Source organism: Vidua chalybeata, chromosome 6 (assembly GCF_026979565.1).
Source record: "Vidua chalybeata isolate OUT-0048 chromosome 6, bVidCha1 merged haplotype, whole genome shotgun sequence".
NCBI classification, from domain to species: Eukaryota; Metazoa; Chordata; class Aves; order Passeriformes; family Viduidae; genus Vidua; species Vidua chalybeata.
The window spans coordinates 36136524-36157420 of record NC_071535.1 but is presented as its reverse complement, the minus strand read 5'-3'; the positions used below and the strand labels follow the sequence as shown (position 1 = coordinate 36157420).

Genomic DNA, 20897 nt, shown 5'->3' with positions numbered 1-20897 from the left:
GTTTGCACCCGTTTTTCTTACATACGGTAAGCCATTTAGCAACCTGACCAAACAAAAGCGTTTAATTGGTTGAAAGAGTTTGAGCTCCAGGTACAGAACTGCTTGTAGTCTAAGAGAAGAAAAATCACATACCTCCTGAGAGTTCAAGAATTCTGCTCCTATTCTGAGTTAAGGCAGTTGACTTCTGCACACAGGCAGATAATACCATGGCAGCACTTTCCAACTTTACTTCCTGCTCCTCCTGACAAAGAATACAGGTCAAAACTTCTTTCTCAGTGACAGATGGACCTCGTTTGGGACCCAAAGCAATTCTGGAGTAATCAATTGCTGAAGAGGTGCTGTAAGACCAGAAGTGACACAGATATAAAATAACCAGCTGGATTTTCTAAATCAACTGATTTCTTCATGACATCTAACAAGGTCATAGACTACAAGTATGTCTGTTTTCTCTTACCTTTCTTCTTCCATAATAGCATCATCTTTCCCCTGGGCCTCCAGTGTGTTTTCATACAGGAGCTTGTGGGTTTCAATGAAATTCCTCTGCAAGGCAGACATCTGGGCCATTATCTTCTGACGGTGCAACCTCGCTGCTTCCGCCTTTCTCTTCCGCTCAGCTTTCTCTTTATCCTGAGTGCTCTGTGTCTTACAGTAAGAGAATAAAGAAATCACAGGCAACTAAGAACATCAAAAAATGAGAAGACTCTTTCCCAATTATAGGCATTCTAACCACTGACATCAAATACCTTAACTGACAACATTTTAATGAGGGGGAAAAAGTTAACTGCTATCTGAAATAGAAATAAATAGAACTCAAATCTTTACATGTTGATGGTTCATTAACTAAGACTGGACTTTTGTGGTCTACAAAAGGTCACTACTACAATCCCTAGCCCAAAGATAAGACCAACAATCCCTGAGTAATTTCATTTAGGTACTTGTTTGTTCTTAAGAAATTTTAGTGAGATGTACATCAAAGTTTTCTCCAGAGTTCTGTTATTCTCCCCATAAGTAAAATCCTACTGAGTATTCAGTATCTCCCTTACAGAAATTGAAGGAAATTTTATCTTGAACTGCCTATCCATAACACAACAAATGTGTCAGCATTTTATGCATCTTTGTATTGTATTTTCATTATTCTCTGTGATACACTGGAAAGCTATTTTTCTTCCAACATTTACTCTTGTATCATATTTTCAAAAACCATAAACAAAGTATTTCTATGCTTTAGAAATGCAGAATTCAAAAAACACAGGTAGACTTTATTAAAACATATAGAACCTAACTCTTCCCATCCAATTAGTTAAGGGACAAATACAACATTATACACAAGGTTTCCATTCACAGTACCATCACTTTTCTAGGAAATCAAACAAATTGCTCCACAAATAGAACTGAATTTCTTATGGACTTCTGTGTTTTGATACCTTACCAAATCTCATATGACACCTACCTCAAAAAAGAAGCACAGCATATGCTGTGTGGTAAGTTTAGAACTAGGCATGCAATGACCAGCCAAGAGATTGCTTGGCAGCAAGCTGAGGCCAAACAAAACGTGTAAGAGCAAACTGGTCTGTCTTCACTTATTGGCTAAGGGTAATCAGATTCTTCTTTTCTGTTCAAATGCCAGTTGAAAACACAACCACTCCTTAGGACTGAAGTCATCTTTGAAATGTCCATTTCATTGTGTCATTTGACCACTAGATTCAGAAGTTATTTTGAGGAAAGGGCAAAGAGACTGACAGAATAATTAATTAAGGCTCATGCAGGGGGGCTCATGTATGAGGGCTCATGCCCTCATACAATCAGGGCAAAGGACATTAACCTCTTGATAGATAACAAATTACAAGACATCATCTAAAGTGGATTTGTATTTCTAATTCTTGTATACAATGACAGTATAATAGAAGGTGGTCAATTCACAAAGACAAGAAATGGAAAGATGAACACAAATTGCTTCCTTCAGCCCCCCCAGCTGCTTCACTTAACTCAGAAGTACAACCAAAACTCACAATAACTGCTAATAATTCCATGAAACATGTTTAGTACAAATTTCACTTACTAAAAATATTATTCCTGGAAACTAAATCCTAGTTGTAGATAACATACCAGAAATCAGTTTTGAAAAATCATAATTTTAAGCAACAATAAATTTAGACACGTTACTGAAACTAGCTATTCAAAACATTAAATACAAGGCTCCTACTGAAGCTTTATTTTTATCATTACCTCATCACCTTTTGCAGCTTCTGAGCCTGATGTAGCTCCTACTGTTGCCAAACTAGACTTTTCTCTCAATCTCTTCACCATGTCAAACATCTAAAACCAGAGACTTAGATGTTAAAAATAAAACATAACTTGGCTCTTATAACAATATAGATTAATACATTTCCAATGTTACAATATGTAAGCACTGCAACAGGCTGCCCAGAGAATTTGTGGATGCTGGAAGTGTTCAAGTCCACGTTGGATAAGGCTGTAGGCAATCTGGTCTGTTGGAAGGTGTCCCTACCCATGGCAGGGGCTTTGAGCTGCATCATTTTTAAGGTCCCTTCCAAATCGATCCATTCTATGATAGACAAGATTAAAACTCTTGGTATTTCATTTCACATTATTTTCAGATTTTCAAATGGATTAAACCACTCAAAACTCCTAAATAACAGAAATACCAAGACTATGTGCACTCCCAGAACACTGCTTTAGTCATTATTTGCTGTTACTTTGCAACAGATATATGAGGAATATGTGTGAAAACATCATGACTGGAACGAGCTACCCATGCAAAAATTGATCCAATACTTCCAAGTACAAGTAGCAAGTAGAATGCTGCAACAGATTAACCTTCTCAAGAAATCACTGCAGCTGTGAATGGATTATATGCAGGAATTGTATGCAGGAATCATAACATCTTTCATATCAGCTTTCTACACTACTGAAATCAGATCATACTTATCCCTCCTTTGTGTACCTGCAGTATCCAACTGACTGTGTCCTTCTGTGCCTCTAGCTGGGGAACTCTCTTCAATTTCTCCAGAAGCATTAACACATTCACAGCATTCAAGGCTGAGCTTCCCATTCCTTTGCAAAGTGAAAAATAGAAAAGGGCCTTCAGGGAAAAAAAAAAACCTCTAACATTTTAATGTACTTACAACCATGGACATGCCTTAAAATATTGCTAATTATGTAATACACATACATGAACACAAACTGTAGTTACATTTCTGGTATAGTTTCATCTGTTTATTTCAGTTATACATATATAATTTGTAAGTATGTAAGTATAATTTATCCCATTGCAGATCAATCATTTCTGCTTTAGAAAATCTTTGCTTAATGTCTCCTTAAAAAAGAATCCCTTTTCACTTCAGAGGGAAGCAGTAAAGCTCCTTAGAGCTTACCTATGATTGCTAACAGCTTAGTGTGTACATGTTTACTTCTAATCACAAAAGCTATTGTAAGTACAGTAATTATCTCCTTCCTCACAACTTAGTGAGAGTCCACAATATTCTAGGCTCTTCTCTAACACAAGAATGCTTTAAAATGGAGACCATTCTCTTCAATTATATTTCTTTTACAGCACTTACCATACAGAATCAATTTTACATTTTTAGTAGAGAGAAATATATTGCAAAAAGAACTGTCTTTTAATGAATTGTGTCTTGGTAAGAGCTTTGTTACAAAAATACTGATTATTTTTGCATCCCTTTCATGTAAATGGGGCTTTGATTTTTCTCGTACTGCAAAACTAAAGCTAGCAAAGCATTCTCTAGCATCTCATTTATAATTATTAGTTTTATTGTATTCCTGTAGTTGACATGAAGCTTCTTAAATGGAAACACTTTCAGTGTGATGATACTTCTCAACAATAAGTAAAAATTTAAAAAGAAAGTGCATTCGGAGTGCTTTTCAAACACAACATTTTTTAAAAACTAAATAAAGGGATTTCAGTAGTTTTACATATTCATTCTCGTAGAAGGTATTTGAAAGATACATAGATATGATGTTTAGGAACATGGTTTAGTGGTGCACTTGGCAGTGCTGACTTAACATTTGGACTTAATGATCTTAAGAGAGGTCTTTTCCAATACAAACAATTCTTTGATTCTACTTCACAATTCTTATCTCTGCTGCATCTCACAAGTGACAGTTATGTTTCGTTTGACAATGGAATTTTTAAATTTATTTTTACACAGTGAAGCAGAAACTCTAGAGAAGATGGAAAATTATTTAGAAAATGCAGATTTCAACTCCCACCCAGTAGTCTTGAATATAATATTCAGAAATGCTCAATAGAGCTTTCTTGTAAAAGAAAAGGATACATTCCACAGCCACTAAGTTCTGTTTCTATCTGCATTACCATAGTAAAAGACTGACTTGCAAGTAAATCAGTAATTGTACAGCTCAAGAGAACCAAAGAGGGACACAGTTCACTTAAATCCAGTGCCATTTTTCAAAGAGTTCTTAGTTTCCATTTCAATGTTCTTCTTGTGAAGGAAAAACCATTTTCAGTTATGTAACACTAGAACTACTTTTCATTTCTTTCCCAGGAAGAGAAGCACATATCCTCTTCAACCTGCCTGGCAGCTGGGAACAGAGGAAGCTAGTCCAAACCTGGTTTCTTAATTATTAAAAAAAAATTAATTACCAGGTTTTAATTATCCAGCATAAAATAAAACCTTCCTGACTAAATCGCTGAATTTCTTCTAGTTTATTTGACTCCTTACAAAATCAATTTAGTCTAGTTTACTCTGTGCTTTAAAGAAAATGAAACATACGTGTTGCTTTGTGATAAAAATCAAAGGTTACTTCTTCTTCCGGAGACTTCTGTAACTGCTGCTTCTCTTCTAGTAACCCTAAAGAAAGGAGATGAAGCACCTGAAAAAAGAGAAAAATAGTAAGTCTCATTCAATGTTTAAGATATAGAAAACTGGCATGTAAAATTAGGATGTTTAATGCAGTTCTGTATTATATGACAATTATATTAATGAAAAACACATGAAAATACAGAGATCATACATGGAAGGTGAAATAAAAAAAAGCACAATGTAAATTTACTGCTTATTAGTTGCACTAAAATTCATCAGCTTGTACGTGCTTTTATATTAGTAATATGTGAAATCTTCTCCTTCTGTTGAAACAAAATCTATACTTGGCTAATTCCATACTCCATAGATTAGCAGGATTGGCAAGGCAATTAAACAATCTATACACTCTAACAAAACCAATTCATTCAAACAGTCTATAATTTCAGGTCCTAATTCTATAAATATTAAAATGACAACCCTACCAAAACAAACAAACAAAAAAATGCCTCCAAAGAGCATTTCAATAATGTTCTAAAAGACTCAAGCCACTGCAGTAAAATTAAATGTTTAAATACTTACAAAAATTATATTATTTCATGACTGAGGCCCCAAAGACATTTATGTATTTGGAGACTCTGCAGCTCAAAAAATTAAGGAATTACAATTATCAAATGGTTACTCAATTGTGAAGTTTCAAGAAAAATATGAGGCGGGAGAATTACATATTGAAACAGCTTCAGTAACGAGGCAACACAGGGAGGAAAGTAAAATAGAAAACTTTAATACTGTTATGTATCATGTTTCTATTTTACAGCAGAGATAAATAATTAATAATAAAAATCTTTTCTTTGCTAGTAAGATTTATAAAAACAGGTTTGGGGACAAAATCATTCCAAGTTAATGTTTACATATTTTGGTCTTATCATAAGCAGTCAGCACAGGAATGACCATCAGAAGATGCCCAAGTCTAACCATACCATTTGGATCATTGCCTCAGTCCACAAATGGGTTTCCAGTTCCACTGCCCTCTGCAGAAGGGTGCGCAGGATGTGCATCATAACATCACAGTTCAGAATCCTCACCACGTTGCTGAATGCAGGACTGAAGTCTGGAGGAGGAGGTGGTGGCAATGCTAGGAAACAGATGTGCAAACAAATCAGTGAACTGACATCCCACCCAGAGGTAGAGAGCAGAAACATATTAATTTCAGTTAAAGAAGAACTGGACCTTTAAATGAGTAAAACGATGCTCAAACAATTGTGTGCCTAAGTCAACGTTCATCACTGGCAAAACTAAGTACTTTTAGTAAGTTCTTATATAAAATACATGCAAGCTAAGTTAAACAATCAAGTACAAGTATTAGTTACATCTGTAAATGCAAATTTTTAACACTCTGAACTGCCTTCTTTTTGTCTCACTATTAAATATACAGTTTCTGCTCTGCATCAGATAAAAGGTTTGCAAGTAGTTAAACAAAACGGAGGAGCGGAGCTCCAGACTGTGGTGTCCCACACTACAGTGTCACATGTGTGGAGCTCTAAATTTTTTCTGCTACTGGCATTCCAGTCGTTTCTGGTTATGTACATTTGTTGAGTTAATACTGGAACTCTGATGAGGAATCTCGGCATCTACTAACAGCACCTCATTTAACACCACAGCCTTTCCCTACCAGGAACCACTGACTTCAGTCTTCTTTAGGTACCTGGATGCCCATTTTCAGATTGCCTCACTTCAGAGGACCTCTGTGAATGCAGTGCTTCTGAAACCACCATTCTTTAGACAATTTAGGCCGAATGAAGTTACTGACAAAGACAACACAGCTACGCAGGAAGTACCCACAACACTAAATGTAGCCTCAGGGGAACACAAATCAGTGTCAACAGATATCTTTGTATTTTGGAACTCTACTGTCCAATTATATGAGTCTCTGACAATTACATCTAAATAACCAGATTTTTTTTAATTTCCACAAAATAATTCCCTTGATAACATTTTAAGCTGCCAGAGTGAAAGAGGAAGGGGCAAAGCTGAGTTTATTAAATTGTTCATTGTACTTATTTGTTCAGTTTACCAAGTCTTCCTCAAATCAACTCAATTAAATGCTTGTGACTTGAACGGGTAAAAGTAAACTCAAAAGGGAAATAACATTTGTGTTACAACAGAAACACGGGGGTTCATTGTTTTATGTATTCATAGCTCATAAAAAATTCGTGCTAAAACTTAAGTCTTATTTTTGTATTACAGAATGGATATGAGCATACATTCCTGTGGCAACCTTCTCTACATGCCACTATTATGTCTCAATAGTGTGCTAAAGAAACTGCTCACAAAAACCACTACAACTTTTGCCTATTCACTCCACCATAAAATCTGAGTTCATGGGTTTGTCAATAGCTACTGCACCATGTTTATTTCCCTAAACGTAAATTAAACTAAAAATTCCAGAATTCCTGTCTGTGATAAAGAAAAAAGACAAAAGAAATACCAGGTGCTAATTAATGACAATTACTACAAATCACAAAAAATTTAATATGAACTCACCTATCCATTATGAAGTCACAAGACATCTCTCAAAACTTAATATATATGTACACAACTACATATACTACCAAATTAGGACATTTGTTGAATCATCAATTTTAGAATTTTACCTTCATCCCTGTTTTCTTGTTTTCTTCTTTTCTTTTGTGTATGCTCAGCCTACAGAAAAAGGAGTATTGTTGTATCAGCACCTCTACAGAAGTAATGAGATTATAATGAGATTAATGAAATTATGAGAAACCCTACACTAGAAATATGGTGAGAGACATAATAAATGCCTGGTTGTGAACTAGAATTTTGTCTAAAACATATTTAACAACATTACATTTTGCATTTAAATTTGTAGCAAAGATAAATAATTGGACATATTTGCTTCCTCAGTAAGAGTTACAAAAGCGAAGTTCAGGGTTTCCCAGTGCAAAGACAATTCTTATCACATTTTGTTCTCAGCATAAAGAGTTAACAGAGTACATACACAAGTTGCCAAAAAAGAAACACTAATGCAAACCATACCATGTGAATTTGTATTGAAAATTTTAACTTCATGGAATGTTTAGTTTTGAAGGTAGCTGCAGACACTCTATTGAACCACTTTCTTTAGATTGCATTAATTCAGCAAAATTCTTTAAACATTGGTAAGTATGGGGTTTTTTTAACCTTTGAGAGTGAATCTTACATTTGCTTACCTTGCTGTGCTGGGTCTTAGTGTAGTGATAAAAGAACATATTGAATTCTTTCAAACATTCATCTTTCAGTTCATAAACTCCATGACCAGAGACACCCGGTTTCCTTACAGAGAAATATTTCATGATATACAGATTAATAATATACATTCAGCACATCTTTGAATGCAAACAAACACAATTTGTTTCCTAAAAGAGCAGGAATTGTAATGGTTACTCACTAACTTATTAAAAGCACAGAGTGAGTACAGTTATGAGTCTTAAATTTTCAATACAGGATTTACATGAGTAAATCCAGCAGAAAAATATTTTTAATTTATACCATCTACAGCACACCATACAGCCTCTGAAAATTCTTTTTAACTGTATGGCTTAGAATTTCAGATATTGGATGTTTCTGCATAAAATTCAATCCTTTCTTTAACCAAAGTATAAAACAAGTAATACTTGCTGCTTTCCAGCCAGTGAAATTTTTTGAATTGTTCATATAATTCCCAAAGTAAGATTCCTAGGTACACCTACAGTTGCTCTTAATTAAACATGAACAACCAAGCCACATGAAATTTAAAATAAGGTATACTAAAATAAGACATTTTTCTCACAAAAATAGCAGACATTTGAACTGGTTTTTTTCAACTACAATCTATTGTTCTATATTTGCATACACCCATATATATATTTATATATATATGCTTATATATTTTTATATATCATTAATTTCCAGAATTAAGGGGAAGTTCCAGAAAATTAGCAACGAAGTATCACTTACAACAGTTACTAGACAGTGATTGTTAAAGGTATGTTGACTTCTTAACTTTCCTAACCATCTTAGAAAAAAAATGAACTACTGAAGATTCTCCCACTAGGACTTGAGATTACAGAACTCCCGAGACTCCTCAAACTGAATTTGAGGAAGGAGGGTGACAAAGGGAAAGAAACAGCTGTAGCGTAGGATATTCTGCACACTGTTCTTTCCTAAGCATATTTGCAAATATATTTATTTCAAGATAGCAAAATATTAGCTAAACAGAGACTGTTGTTCATATTGTTTAACCCAAACACATCTAAAATTTTATTTCACATTCAAGCTATTTATAAAACAATATTAAGAACTTACTTGAATGTAGCCACTTTATCAATTACATTCTCCAAGCCAGTTTCATTGTTCTCCTGGTAAAAAAATTAGTTTGGGATAAACACATAATGATTCAAATATCTTCAGTATTACACTATGTGTAACAAAAATAGACAAATAAATTTAGATTATTCCCTAATTCATTAACTATTATCTTTTGCCCACTGTTTATCAAAAAGTAGATATTCATAATTGGCAAATTCCAAGGAAGTATCAAAGATACATAATACTTTCACTTAATAATATAGAATTTCATTAATAACAGAGCTGATCTCTAGAAACAGGTCAGTGCTTACCCAACCTTAACGAAGGGGAAAAAAGAGGCTTTGATATTTTAAACAGTGAATACGGATACTATGATAATATTTAAGGCTATTTCATTTACAACAAAAATTTAAGGGTTTTTGCATTGATTGCTGGCCCTGAACACTTGCAGAGACTATAAAATCTAATCCACATCCCTCACCTTTGCTTCAATCTTCAACAACTGTAATGGAATGGCAAGGAAGTATTTTTTTTCAAATAGACGTGTACAACACTTGACTTCAAATGGATGTGCACAGGTTTAAGTCATCAAAATTACAGGATTAAATTTATCAGTGGTACACAGGCCAGAATGGAATCAAGCTCCATCATCCTACAGGGCCAAACCAGAAAGTTTCACAACTTTTCTTTTTGAACCTAGGAGAACTACAGCTGAATATTCTAAAAAAATTCACCTCTTAATCAAAAAGCATAATTCCCATACAAGTCTTTTCATATCAGCCCATACTTGAATCTGTGACATTCACCTTTACATCAGTAAGGTGTGTCATGCCATTTTGTAATTCTCAAACCAACATTTAAGCTTTATATTAGAAATGCTTCCATATAAAGCTAAGAAAGCTAAAGAAGAAAGACATGAAACAAGAAATAGTAAATAAAAGAAAAAAGTAAATAAATCAGGACTCACGTTTTCAGGCAAGGACTTGGTAATTGCACTGTGAGCCATTGGTTCAATACATAACAGATGGATGATTTCTCTCATTATTACATCTTCTTTTGTCACATTACTGATTCCAGGCACATATCTTTCTCCTGTCAGAATGAACCAAAACGAGAAGAATGGCAGATATGACAGGCAGAAAGTGAAATTGAATTTTGCACTATGATAATGGTATTGCTGGGATGTTTCATTGCATAAGTTTGTGTTTGTCAGAAGCCTGTCCCAAGTATCTGAGTAAAAATTATTCTTAGCCTAGCTTCCTAGCAAAATGGGTCAAGATGGACATGTCAATTATGAAGTTACCTAACAGTTTTTTTCACTGTCCAACTCTTATTGTTTCCAGCTCACAAATACTTGTGTTACTGAATTATCTATTTACAAGAGGCACTCTTCAGTGTCCTCTCTATACTGTTATGCTTAAGACAACCATCAAGCCTGCTCTGTCAAAGTAATATTCCATTAGTACAACAACAGAGAGAAATGAAACTTACCCACAACATAGATGAGAATCTGCAGCATCTCTTCTATTAAAACATTATATTGCTTAATCAAATCCTGCAAGAATGAGAGGAATCAGGTTAAAAAAACAAAAACAAAAGTGCAGAAAATTTCATCCACCAAATGACACTGAGCTCAGCCTTCATATCTACTACATTGCTGAAGCATTGTACTCTAGGACGAAATTTTCATTCTAAAAAGCTGGGAAAAGTGCCTGCTCTGGTAAAGGAGATATACAGCAACTGAAGTGCAAGACCCACATGCAAGAAATGAAACAGCTAAAAAAAGTATCCCAGATGAAGGGTTATATCAAAGTTCAGGCCACAAGAAGTAGCATAACAACCCAAGAAACTTCCAACCAAAATAAAAGCACGTAACATGGCTTAAGAGACATAGAAACACTATAGTAAAGTCATTTACATGGATTTTGGTAGATGCCCTATAAAAGAAAGGTCCAAAAGAGGCAAAACATGCTTACTAATTTTGAGGAAGCCTCTACAAATTCCAAATACAAAATATTTACCTAACCATAAAGCTCCTGTGTTTACTGACTTCTAGTGTGGTCTTAAAAATGCAGTTATCAACAGTAGCTAGTTTTTCTTGTTGATGTTTCATATACTCAAAGCAGACAAATTAACCAGCAGAAAAATTTGCTACTTACCTGATCTTTGGTGGGTTTGATCTTTTTGAAAGCATCAGCAAGCTCATATCTCTGCAGTATCAGCAGGAGAAACTGATTTGGATCCATAAGAGATGCACCTATCTATCAAAAAACCCAAATTAATATGAACATTACTTGCTATTTCAAAATCATGCAAATTAAACTGAATTTTTAAAAAATTGCAACTATGCAGTGACTCAGAACATTATACCTGGAGCATGATGATGTCTTTATCATACATCTCTTCTCTGCATTTAACATCTTGATAATAGAATACCTAAGAAATAGGAAAAGAAAACAGAGATATAAAGTAATGTACTACCAAATGTACATCAGTTAAACTCAGAGGCTTTTCAAACTGCACCATACCTTTATCGGTAAAGGAAAGTCCGTATTTCTTTCAAAATAAATATGTACTTTAATGGAAGTGAAAAATGTTTTTTCACCTATCCAGAAAAAGTCTATTCCATACTTCACACCCCCTTCCAAGAGGACGTAACTCCTATGGCTGCTACTGAATTAAGTCAAAATATCTCCTCCTCCTACCCCGGTTCACAGAAAGATAATTCTGCAAGGGTTTACCAAGTTTTACTTTGATTTCATCAAAGGGTCCTGTGCAAGGTTAGCAGAGAATTTCTGCCATCAAAGGAAACAAAAAAAACCAAACCAAACCAAACCAAAAAAAAAAAAAAAAAACCACACCCCACCCAAAACAAAACAATCAAACTACAAAACCTAAACCACCCCAAAGTGAAGCCAAAGGAGGTAAATGCAAGGGTAGACCCTTCCCTTTACCTTTACTCTTGCAACAGAAGTCACAAGAATTAGAAAATGTTTGTATGTCAAGCTATAGGGTTCTCAAAAGCTTAGTCTGAGACTAAAATAGTTTCACTTCTGTATATAATAATTTCCTTACACCATGAGGAACTAACATTTTATGCTATAAGCAAGAGTACTAACAAGTACTTTTGCAGTGATTATGAGATCTGAAATTAGCTTACAAATAGACATCAGCAACATGGATACTATTTCACAGAGTAGGAAAAAGAGTAATAACGGAGATGAAAATACTCATCTAAGACAGGGAGATAAGCCATTGCTGAAGATCGAAATAAAACCATGTAACCTAAATTTCCACCTAGAAACTTTTCTATTTACTGTAGGAGTGACCCCATGACCCTTCTCTGCACTGGATGGACCCCTGGCAGCATTATTGAGCAACCCTTGCAAACACTAACAGGATCAGCTCAGCAGTGAACACTGCAGGGAGTACCTGGCTTATCAGGGAAAGCCCATTCCTTCTCCACATCTCTGCAGCAACCTGCGCAACCAGGACAAGACATCGCAAAGGATATTCTACTAGCAGCTCCACTTGAAATTCTTCCTAGAATTTAAAAAAGGAAAAACAAACAAAAAAAACCACCTCAGAATAAATCTGCCAGTGATTTTAGAAGTGTAAGTCCTAATGAACAAAGATATATTGACAGCTGAAAAATAACTTGTATGTGTGCCAGGAAGGTTAGAGGATATAGCTTGAGGCTTTTTTCTTTCCAGAGTATAAATCACAAAAACATTTGGGGAAAAAAAAAAGTATCTTACAGGAGAAACAAACTCATGCAATCTTGAGATGGCTCCAGTCTTGCTTAATCGTACATGAAGACCTACAAAACCAAGGAAGAAAAATCAGAAGATAAATCTAAATCAGTGAAGGTTCTCCAACTTCTTCTAAATGTTAGCCTAAATTATCTACAGTTCAGAGAATTACAGAAAAAAAAAGCCCAAGTTTGTTTAGGAAAGACTTCATACTTTCCTTTTTTTAAGAGATGATCTATTACATTATCACAACAGTTCTTACTAGTCTTACAATCCATTATTTTATGAATAAATTTACACTAAATGAATGAATAAACACCATCCAAATTAAGATGCTAGATAATAAATAATTTTTTTATTTCACATTTAAATCATACATCAGTAGTCAATGAATTTCAAAACTACAAGGCTTAACAGATGGTATCTTGGTATCAAATGATGTGATAAAAAATCTACAGCTTAATAATAGCATATGATTTAATTTTATTCTATAGAAAATAGTAATTGTATTCTGGCTGGAAGCCTGTCCTGGCATTGTGCAGAATATGTCTTTCAGGAGGAGCATTTTAACCATGCTAAGATACATAAGGCTGTAAACTAAATCCAGATACAGTAATCATGGACATTCATTTAAATAAAGGAGACAGAAACAGAACCAGAAACACTTCAGGGAAAACTAAGGACCTCATTAAAAAAGGAAAATTTTTCCTTCTTTACTGACTTTGCTCTCTATCAATGTAAAAGACATCCTCCAACCTCCATGGTAATGTTGTTTAAAGAAAAACTTTCCCTTAGTGGGACATATGGGGAACACGTCTTCCTGACCATGAGAATGTCAGAATATCAGAGAGCACCTCATCTGTGAAGCACTTAATCCAAATGTTTTCTGAAGGAAAGAAATAGAGATGGATGACAAGCATGGTTTAAACAGCAATCAAAACACATCACTTACCAGCAAGAGTCCTAGACAATGGCAAATGTATGCTGACAGGATCTGCAGACACTCTGTAAGGTCTGCTCTCCAGGGTATGGCCACATAAGTGAAATACTGTCTTCTCCCGAGAGCGGCCATTTGTGCTGCACCTCATCACAGCTCTATGACATTCTCTGTAGGACCTGAGCAGCAGCTCTTCCTGGGATTTAAAATACATGTAGCATAAAAAAAATCATACAGTCCTTCCTTTCTCTTTGTGACACCCAGATTAATTCTTTCAGACCAACTGTTTCTGTGGGAAACTACATTGAACAATTGTGAGCTTTTGTAAAAGCTGCTATTTCAAAAGCTGTCAGGAAGATCCATGAAAGGCATGCATGCAAGAATCACAGAAAATTTATATGCTTACATCACAGGCACACCACTCCTGGAACATTAAAAGAATGTTCTTGAGCTGCATCTGAATGGCAATAGCTGCTTCCCAGTCAGGGTCCACCTCAATGTGCTGACCAATCTGTCTTTTTATCTCCTCCATTCCCTGAAATGGAAATCCCATAAAATACTCTGTCTAAATCACAGGCTTAACACAACAGAAAATTCCACAGGCAAAAGGTAAAACACATGTAACTAAATCTGATGAGTATTACTTGTATAAACAGGGACTGTAGAATTGAACACTGTAATTGCATGTTTACATCCATTGTAATATTAGGGGGAAAAAGAGGAGCTGTAATCTCTTTACAACAGAATATTAGAGAGAAACTATTTAAGTGTATTGTACCTGCATGCAAGTTAGAATCCTTAGGAAAGAAACAAATCCTTCTAAAAAACGCTCCCTCAGACGGTCTGTCCATACTGGAGGTTTGCTGACTAAGATATACCTGTCCCCAAAAAAAAATATTATCATACTTTGCTCAGACTTCTCTTATGCTTGTATTTCAAGAATTCTTGAAATACAATTGTTTTCAATTGTTTTAATACCATCAATTACATAATCAAATTTCATCACCCTCCCCATCTTTAAATACTCAGAAAATTTCCTCCAATACTAGAACTACTAATACCTTGGTGTGACTCCATCATTGGAAATTAACAGGGTTTTTTTTAATTCCAAGGTACTTGGGCTATAATAAATGGAGTCATAAACATTACTCAGCTTATTAGAGCAATTTGGTACCAGTAAAATTAGAAAACCCTATGCAAATAATGATTATACAGCTTTCCCAGAACAACAGCAAATGGGAGACAATTTCCCATACTGTCTTACAGTAGATACATTTTATTTATTAATGTAAATATTATATGCAATTAGATAATTGAAAATCAAAAAATGTATTTATAGAATGTAATTTTGGTATTTTAAAAATTTAAGTTTCCACTGAAAAATAAAACATTAAGATATCATGCATGTTTTTTGAGGGGTTTGGGTTTGATTTTAAAGCAGTTTTATCATCAGACTCTGAACTGAAACACCTCATACTACCAATATTTTAAAGCCGCTCTAGTGTCTTAGCCTTACACTTACCTGAGGTCATATATTACTGAATACACCCGGTTCAGTTTGTCCTGGCTGTAGCCTTGGAAGTTGAACTTGTCATTTTTGTCTAGGTACTCTGGAAGCACTTCTAGGAGTGTCTCTGTAATGGTGGTGATTACATTTTGCTCTTCAATAAGATGTCGGGCCTGCAAGAACGAAGTGAAATTTTTTTCTTCCTGTTTTTGTTAAATGTCTTCATCAAAATATGTTTCCTTTGAATTCAATCTTTCTGATTAAAAAACCTTTTTTGCATTTGCAAGGAGCCCAAGATAAAAAAAACTCTCACAGTATTTACTGCTTAGGAACACAACTGCTAACAACCTCGTATGTTTGTTCTGACAGCATCCATATAATGGATATGCTGATTTTTTTCTAGAAAGATCATGTAGAAAAGAATTTTTACAGTAGTACTTCAGCCAAGAAACATATAACCTTTAAAATTTATAGATATACTTCCTCCCCATATCTCACCCCCACAAGAAGACAGTTAACCATTTTTTATCCCCTTGCCCTGTTTTTAAAGTCACACAGACAGGTAAATGTGAGCAGTAAATAAATACACAAAGTTAATGCAGAATACAATGTGCCAGGAACTTACACTTATTTGCATTCCCTCTTATGTTCTGTAATTAATTTTTCCATCAACTCAAGCTCCTGCTTTCATATTGGCGTTCACAAATCTCAAAATCATTCATATTCAACTCAGCAATGCATAAAGACTCCCTGCCAAATACAACAATCTGCAAAGGTGGCACTGCAAGCCATTCTCAAACTTATTTTACACCTCCAGCAGAGCCAGGCTGAACATACCAGGGTAGGTACAGTGAACATCTGAACTGAGAGTGCTGTCACAGAGAGAACTCTGTCATGATCATCATTGATGTATTCCTTTTGCAATGCCTTGTAATACTAGAAGAAGAGAGTATTGGGGACATGAAACAAATGTTAATAAAAACGTTTACTTTTTTTATTCACAAGAATTACATCTCAGTGTGTCTCTCCCACCTAATAGAAGCAGTTCCAACAAAAACAGCACAATAACCTCAATGCACCAAAGCATCGATATGGCCCCCACTGCCTTAATACTGAAGATAAGCACAAATTTAACTGATTTGTCGGATTGGAACCAGAATTATTTTCTCCTACAACCAATCTTACCCTGAAAAAATATTAAGTATCTGAAAAAAATTAAATATATGAAGAAAAAAAAATAAAGACATTAATTTCTTAAAAAACAAGTCTTCCTCCTACAGTGAACTGCATGGATAGTTGCTCAACAACTGTCTGTAAAAGACATGTACAATGGGTAATGCCAAGTCTTTATTTGCTTTGTTTCAGTCCAGAGAAAATCAAAAAGTATCAATCATGTTTATCAGAATTAAAAAGTCTCACCCTAAAACAAAAAGCACTTTGTCTTATATTTTGTATATTTCTTAATTATTGTATCAAATTTTCAAAAAGAAAGGCCAATTTCAGTTGCAGTTCATCTGGCACTTCAAAAGACACACAGAAGAATAACAATATGGTATTCAAACAAGCATATACCTACATGAGTCTAAGGAACAAACCAGTGATATGGGAATTAATTAACTGTACTCCAATAAAGGCAGAGCCAGTTATTGGAGTTCTGCTTGTATAAAATTCACTATTTATATTGAAACACTATTCAGTTTGGGGGGGAAATTTCATAATGCTAGTACAAATTCAAAGCATAAAAATGAAACCACTTACCTTCACAAATTCAACAGCAAAAAGTTTTTTGTATTCCATTTCCATGAAAAAACTACTGAAGATAAGTTCATGAAGAACCTTCCTCGCCCCTGCGAAGAGCCAATACAATGCATGTCACTTTGTTGTACTAAGATGCAGCTTTTTGTGGGGAAAAACTGAATCGATTACTAAACTAGAATTAGAAATCATTAAAAGCCTTTAAATGGTTATGAAGTATAAGAACAAAGTTACTAATGATTTTTGGGTTTTGACGTTTATTGGTACGTATTTAAAACATCAAGTAATCAAGTCACTCAGTGTCAAGTTGCATTCTGTAAAAAGATTTTTCAAGATACATGAAGTAGGACAAATTGAGGTGGCAAATATATATCCCAAATATATATTATATATTAGCTCACCTGTAAAAATTAAGACTGTATAAAAACTGTAATAAAAAAAAACATGAAGAACTGTAATTCTACACACATAGCACTTATATTTATCTATAAGTTGCACACATGAAAAATTAACTTGACAAATCTTTAGTTTATATGGATAAACAAACCTTTATGAAGCCTTGCATCCCATAGCATCAACTTGCTTATAAAGCAGGGCTTTTCAGATCCAGCTTCTTCCTTGAGACATATTTGACAAAAGACTTGGCGAAAGTCACCTGTAGGGATGAAACTACTCATTTGTACAAGAATGTTTCAATAATTAAATTATATGACACAAGAAAATTGTAATTACCTAATTCTATTACTTAAAAGAAGAAAAAAAGAAGGCACTTAAATAAGAATTACTTTTAACTTTTTTTCTCAATTAATATACTTCCACATACCCTTTGCCTCACTAATTTCTTCCTATTATCCTTGCCTACCTAATTTAATAAACCCTGTGATGCAGAGGAGTATTTTAAAATGAAAATAATTTAGACAGCTTTGCAAAGCAGATCCACAAGAAGCCTTTACTATGCCAGCACAGAAATGCTCAGGGCTAGGCAAGTTTCTTCTGGTCGCTGCCACAGGCCTTGAAAGTCAGTCTTTTGTAGAATTTCAGAAATACTTTTGTATTTTCTTGCACCTATCAAGGCTCCAGCTGAGCACAGAACATTGGGCTCATAAAGCCTCTGTGTATATAATCCAGAAGGACAGGAATATTTGACCTCAATCTTTGTACTTAGAGTCTCCTGAAACATAAGAGTTTCAAGTCAACATATCTGTTAACTTACCTGGATAAAAATCAAACTTTCACTAGAAACTTTGAAATAATCCATACTCAAAAAATTTGTACCAACTGAAAGAACTGCCTGAGGAATTCAGAACAGCAAGAAAATACTGTTGGCAAAATAAATACAAAAGAACAGAACACTAAAACTTATAAAACACAGTAAAGAATAACAAAAAAGTACAGTTCTGATCTATGTATTTCAAGTAAGTATTCAGAAAAATTGGGAAGAAATTCACTTTATTAAAGCTTACAAAGGAGCTAAAGCAGACCACCAGATTTACCTATCAAGAAGGAGGATAAGGAGTGAGTAGAGCTTAATTTGTACTGTGTGGAGAAATTTTATAATGGCTTTAGTGTGGCAAGACACAAGTATGAAAAAAACAGTAACAAATCAAAAGTACATTGATTCAGAAGTCTTTAAAACCATAAGCATCATCAAACACCAGCACAATGCTTGAAAGCTTCAAATAGACTTTCCACTACTGGAAATTTTTATAAATTAAGATTTTAATGTGCTTGTTTTATTGACACTTTCTAATGAATCACAACTATCAAATCTGAAGCAGAAATTGATGTAAGCAGAGATGCTCTGTGACTTTCCACCAGCACTGAGGAGGGAAGCTTTTAAGTAAAGGAATCATACACTGAGTATGTGATGCTAAAAGTGAGAATAATAAAACTTTGAGATAGTGCTCCATCAGGGAAACAAACACATTTATTTCAACAAGAAGGAACAGAAAAGTACTGCTTCTCATAACCTTGCTAAGGGATATCATCACCCATGCCACTGCACTATTAATTTTCTAATTAGAACAAAGTATTTTAATTAAGGGAATATCATATATAACACTGCTTAATTCATTCAAATACTGGCATGGCATCATTGTAACAAAACCCAGTAATGCTTACTTGAATAGCTCATGAGTTTGTTCAGCCAAGAACCAAGGCGCAAGGCAAACTTCTGGTGTGCCATAACATCAGCGTGCAGAACCTCCACGTGAAGAGGTCGTTGAGAAACATTTTCAGAATGCCTCTAGGAGTCAGGTAAATATTAGTACATATAAAATAAAACAATATTTATTTCATTACTTATTTTCATTACCCACCATCTCTCCCAAGCAAAACAAAGAAAACAGTTTAATGATTTATTTCTGAAGATATCTGTCTCAAATGTGGTGGTGTAAATTCAATTCCAAAAACTTCACAGGCAAGTTATAAAACCATGGAAGTACTAAGCTAAAGACTGTATGGCAGTCAAATAAATGCTCAGGGTTAATACTAATTAGGTTGGTATGGGGTGTTTTTTTAACAAAATTACTTTAGGAAGTTACCTTAATTTCTTCTTTTGCTTCCTGACAAGAGGCATAATGTCCTGCCTTAACAGCTCTACGACCCTGTTTAAGAAAATATTGAGCATGAGACCAATATAAAGCAAACCTAAAACATCACAAGTCTAATCCTTGCTATGTTTTTAATACACAATATAAAAAACAGGGCCAAACATCACTCACCATGCTATTAAACACCAAGAAGCAAATAAAAATTAACATAATTGTCTGTAGGAAAAATGTTAACCAAATTAACAACACAACGACCAAGTAAAGTCCAGCTATCTTATTATTAAATAAGGAAAATTCATGTACACATTAAAACAGATGAAAGATTTCTGCAGAATAATTTCAATACAAACCATATTAACTTTCCTCCTGGCACAAAGTACATGAAATAGCAGAGTATAACCAGAGATATGTGCTTCCTAAACAAGTTATCCACATCAGAAAAATAAGCGTTGACTAAGAGTTGCTCAGCCATGTGCCTTTCTTTCCTCAAGCTCCAGCAACCAGAACCAAAGATTCTATAACTGGAGGAGTAACTCTTAATGATTAGGTGACCCTCTCCAATCACCCAAAGGCACTAACCTCTTTATCTATGGCAGTCGTATGCAACTGGGCTTCACCAAGTTCACAGCCCAGTGCCCTTTGCAGGCTGTAGATGACATGATCATAAGAGTGGTGTTCATCATTGAAAAGGACACAGTAGTAGCTGTCTACCTTCTCTCTGCTGGGAAAAAGATAACATAACATACAAATAAAAGTAAAATTGTAAATAAGTGTCCTACCGAATACAGCTTAATTGATAGCTTGAGAAGAATGCCAAATACAACAAAAAGAAATGTATTCAAGTAAATCAAGCATATTCTTCATGCTAATGACACCCCCCCCAATCTATGCCAGAAAAAGCTATAGAAATTATGTTTCAAGTACAAAAGAGAAACTTTGAAGTAATTTGATATTCCCTTATAACTTCCTTTCTCTAATGTTTTATGAACCCATTTGTTTTTTAATGTGGTACACAGCCTTTTTCCATTTTCACAGAATTATGGAATGGTTTGAGTTGGATGGGACCTTCAAAGTTCCAGCAATGAGCAGGGACATCTTCAACTAGATCAGGTTGCTCAGAGCCCCATCCAACATGACCTTGAATGTTTCCAGGGATGGTGCATCCACCAACCCTCTGGTTGGTGTTTCCACTGTTTCACTGCCCTCATTGCAAAAAAATTCCTTCTTCTATTTATTCTAAATCTACCA

At 34.6% G+C, this 20897-nt stretch overlaps 1 protein-coding gene across 5 annotated transcripts in view; it reads right to left on the bottom strand.

Annotated features, from left to right (window-relative positions):
• The window catches only part of UBR1 (ubiquitin protein ligase E3 component n-recognin 1), a 58125-nt gene that overhangs the window by 22106 nt on the left and 15122 nt on the right, over positions 1-20897 (bottom strand). For 2 of the 5 annotated variants that reach the window (XR_008431385.1, XM_053945192.1), the window contains exons 6-30: positions 20229-20370; positions 19641-19703; positions 19219-19342; positions 17645-17752; positions 17101-17189; positions 16180-16278; positions 15358-15515; positions 14614-14713; positions 14242-14370; positions 13851-14031; positions 12905-12966; positions 12579-12689; positions 11517-11582; positions 11306-11407; positions 10638-10701; positions 10114-10238; positions 9144-9196; positions 8030-8132; positions 7454-7502; positions 5780-5934; positions 4773-4872; positions 2966-3075; positions 2227-2316; positions 455-642; positions 133-338 (exon numbers count right to left, since the gene is read on the bottom strand). Coding sequence is in view for 4 of the 5 variants with exons in the window: in XM_053945192.1 (XP_053801167.1) it covers positions 133-338; positions 455-642; positions 2227-2316; positions 2966-3075; positions 4773-4872; positions 5780-5934; positions 7454-7502; positions 8030-8132; positions 9144-9196; positions 10114-10238; positions 10638-10701; positions 11306-11407; positions 11517-11582; positions 12579-12689; positions 12905-12966; positions 13851-14031; positions 14242-14370; positions 14614-14713; positions 15358-15515; positions 16180-16278; positions 17101-17189; positions 17645-17752; positions 19219-19342; positions 19641-19703; positions 20229-20370 (2777 nt within the window). In the remaining variant the exon portion in view is untranslated. The remainder of the gene's footprint in view (positions 1-132; positions 339-454; positions 643-2226; positions 2317-2965; positions 3076-4772; positions 4873-5779; positions 5935-7453; positions 7503-8029; positions 8133-9143; positions 9197-10113; positions 10239-10637; positions 10702-11305; positions 11408-11516; positions 11583-12578; positions 12690-12904; positions 12967-13850; positions 14032-14241; positions 14371-14613; positions 14714-15357; positions 15516-16179; positions 16279-17100; positions 17190-17644; positions 17753-19218; positions 19343-19640; positions 19704-20228; positions 20371-20897) is intronic. The other 3 variants (XM_053945194.1, XM_053945193.1, XM_053945195.1) reach the window with 3 other exon arrangements.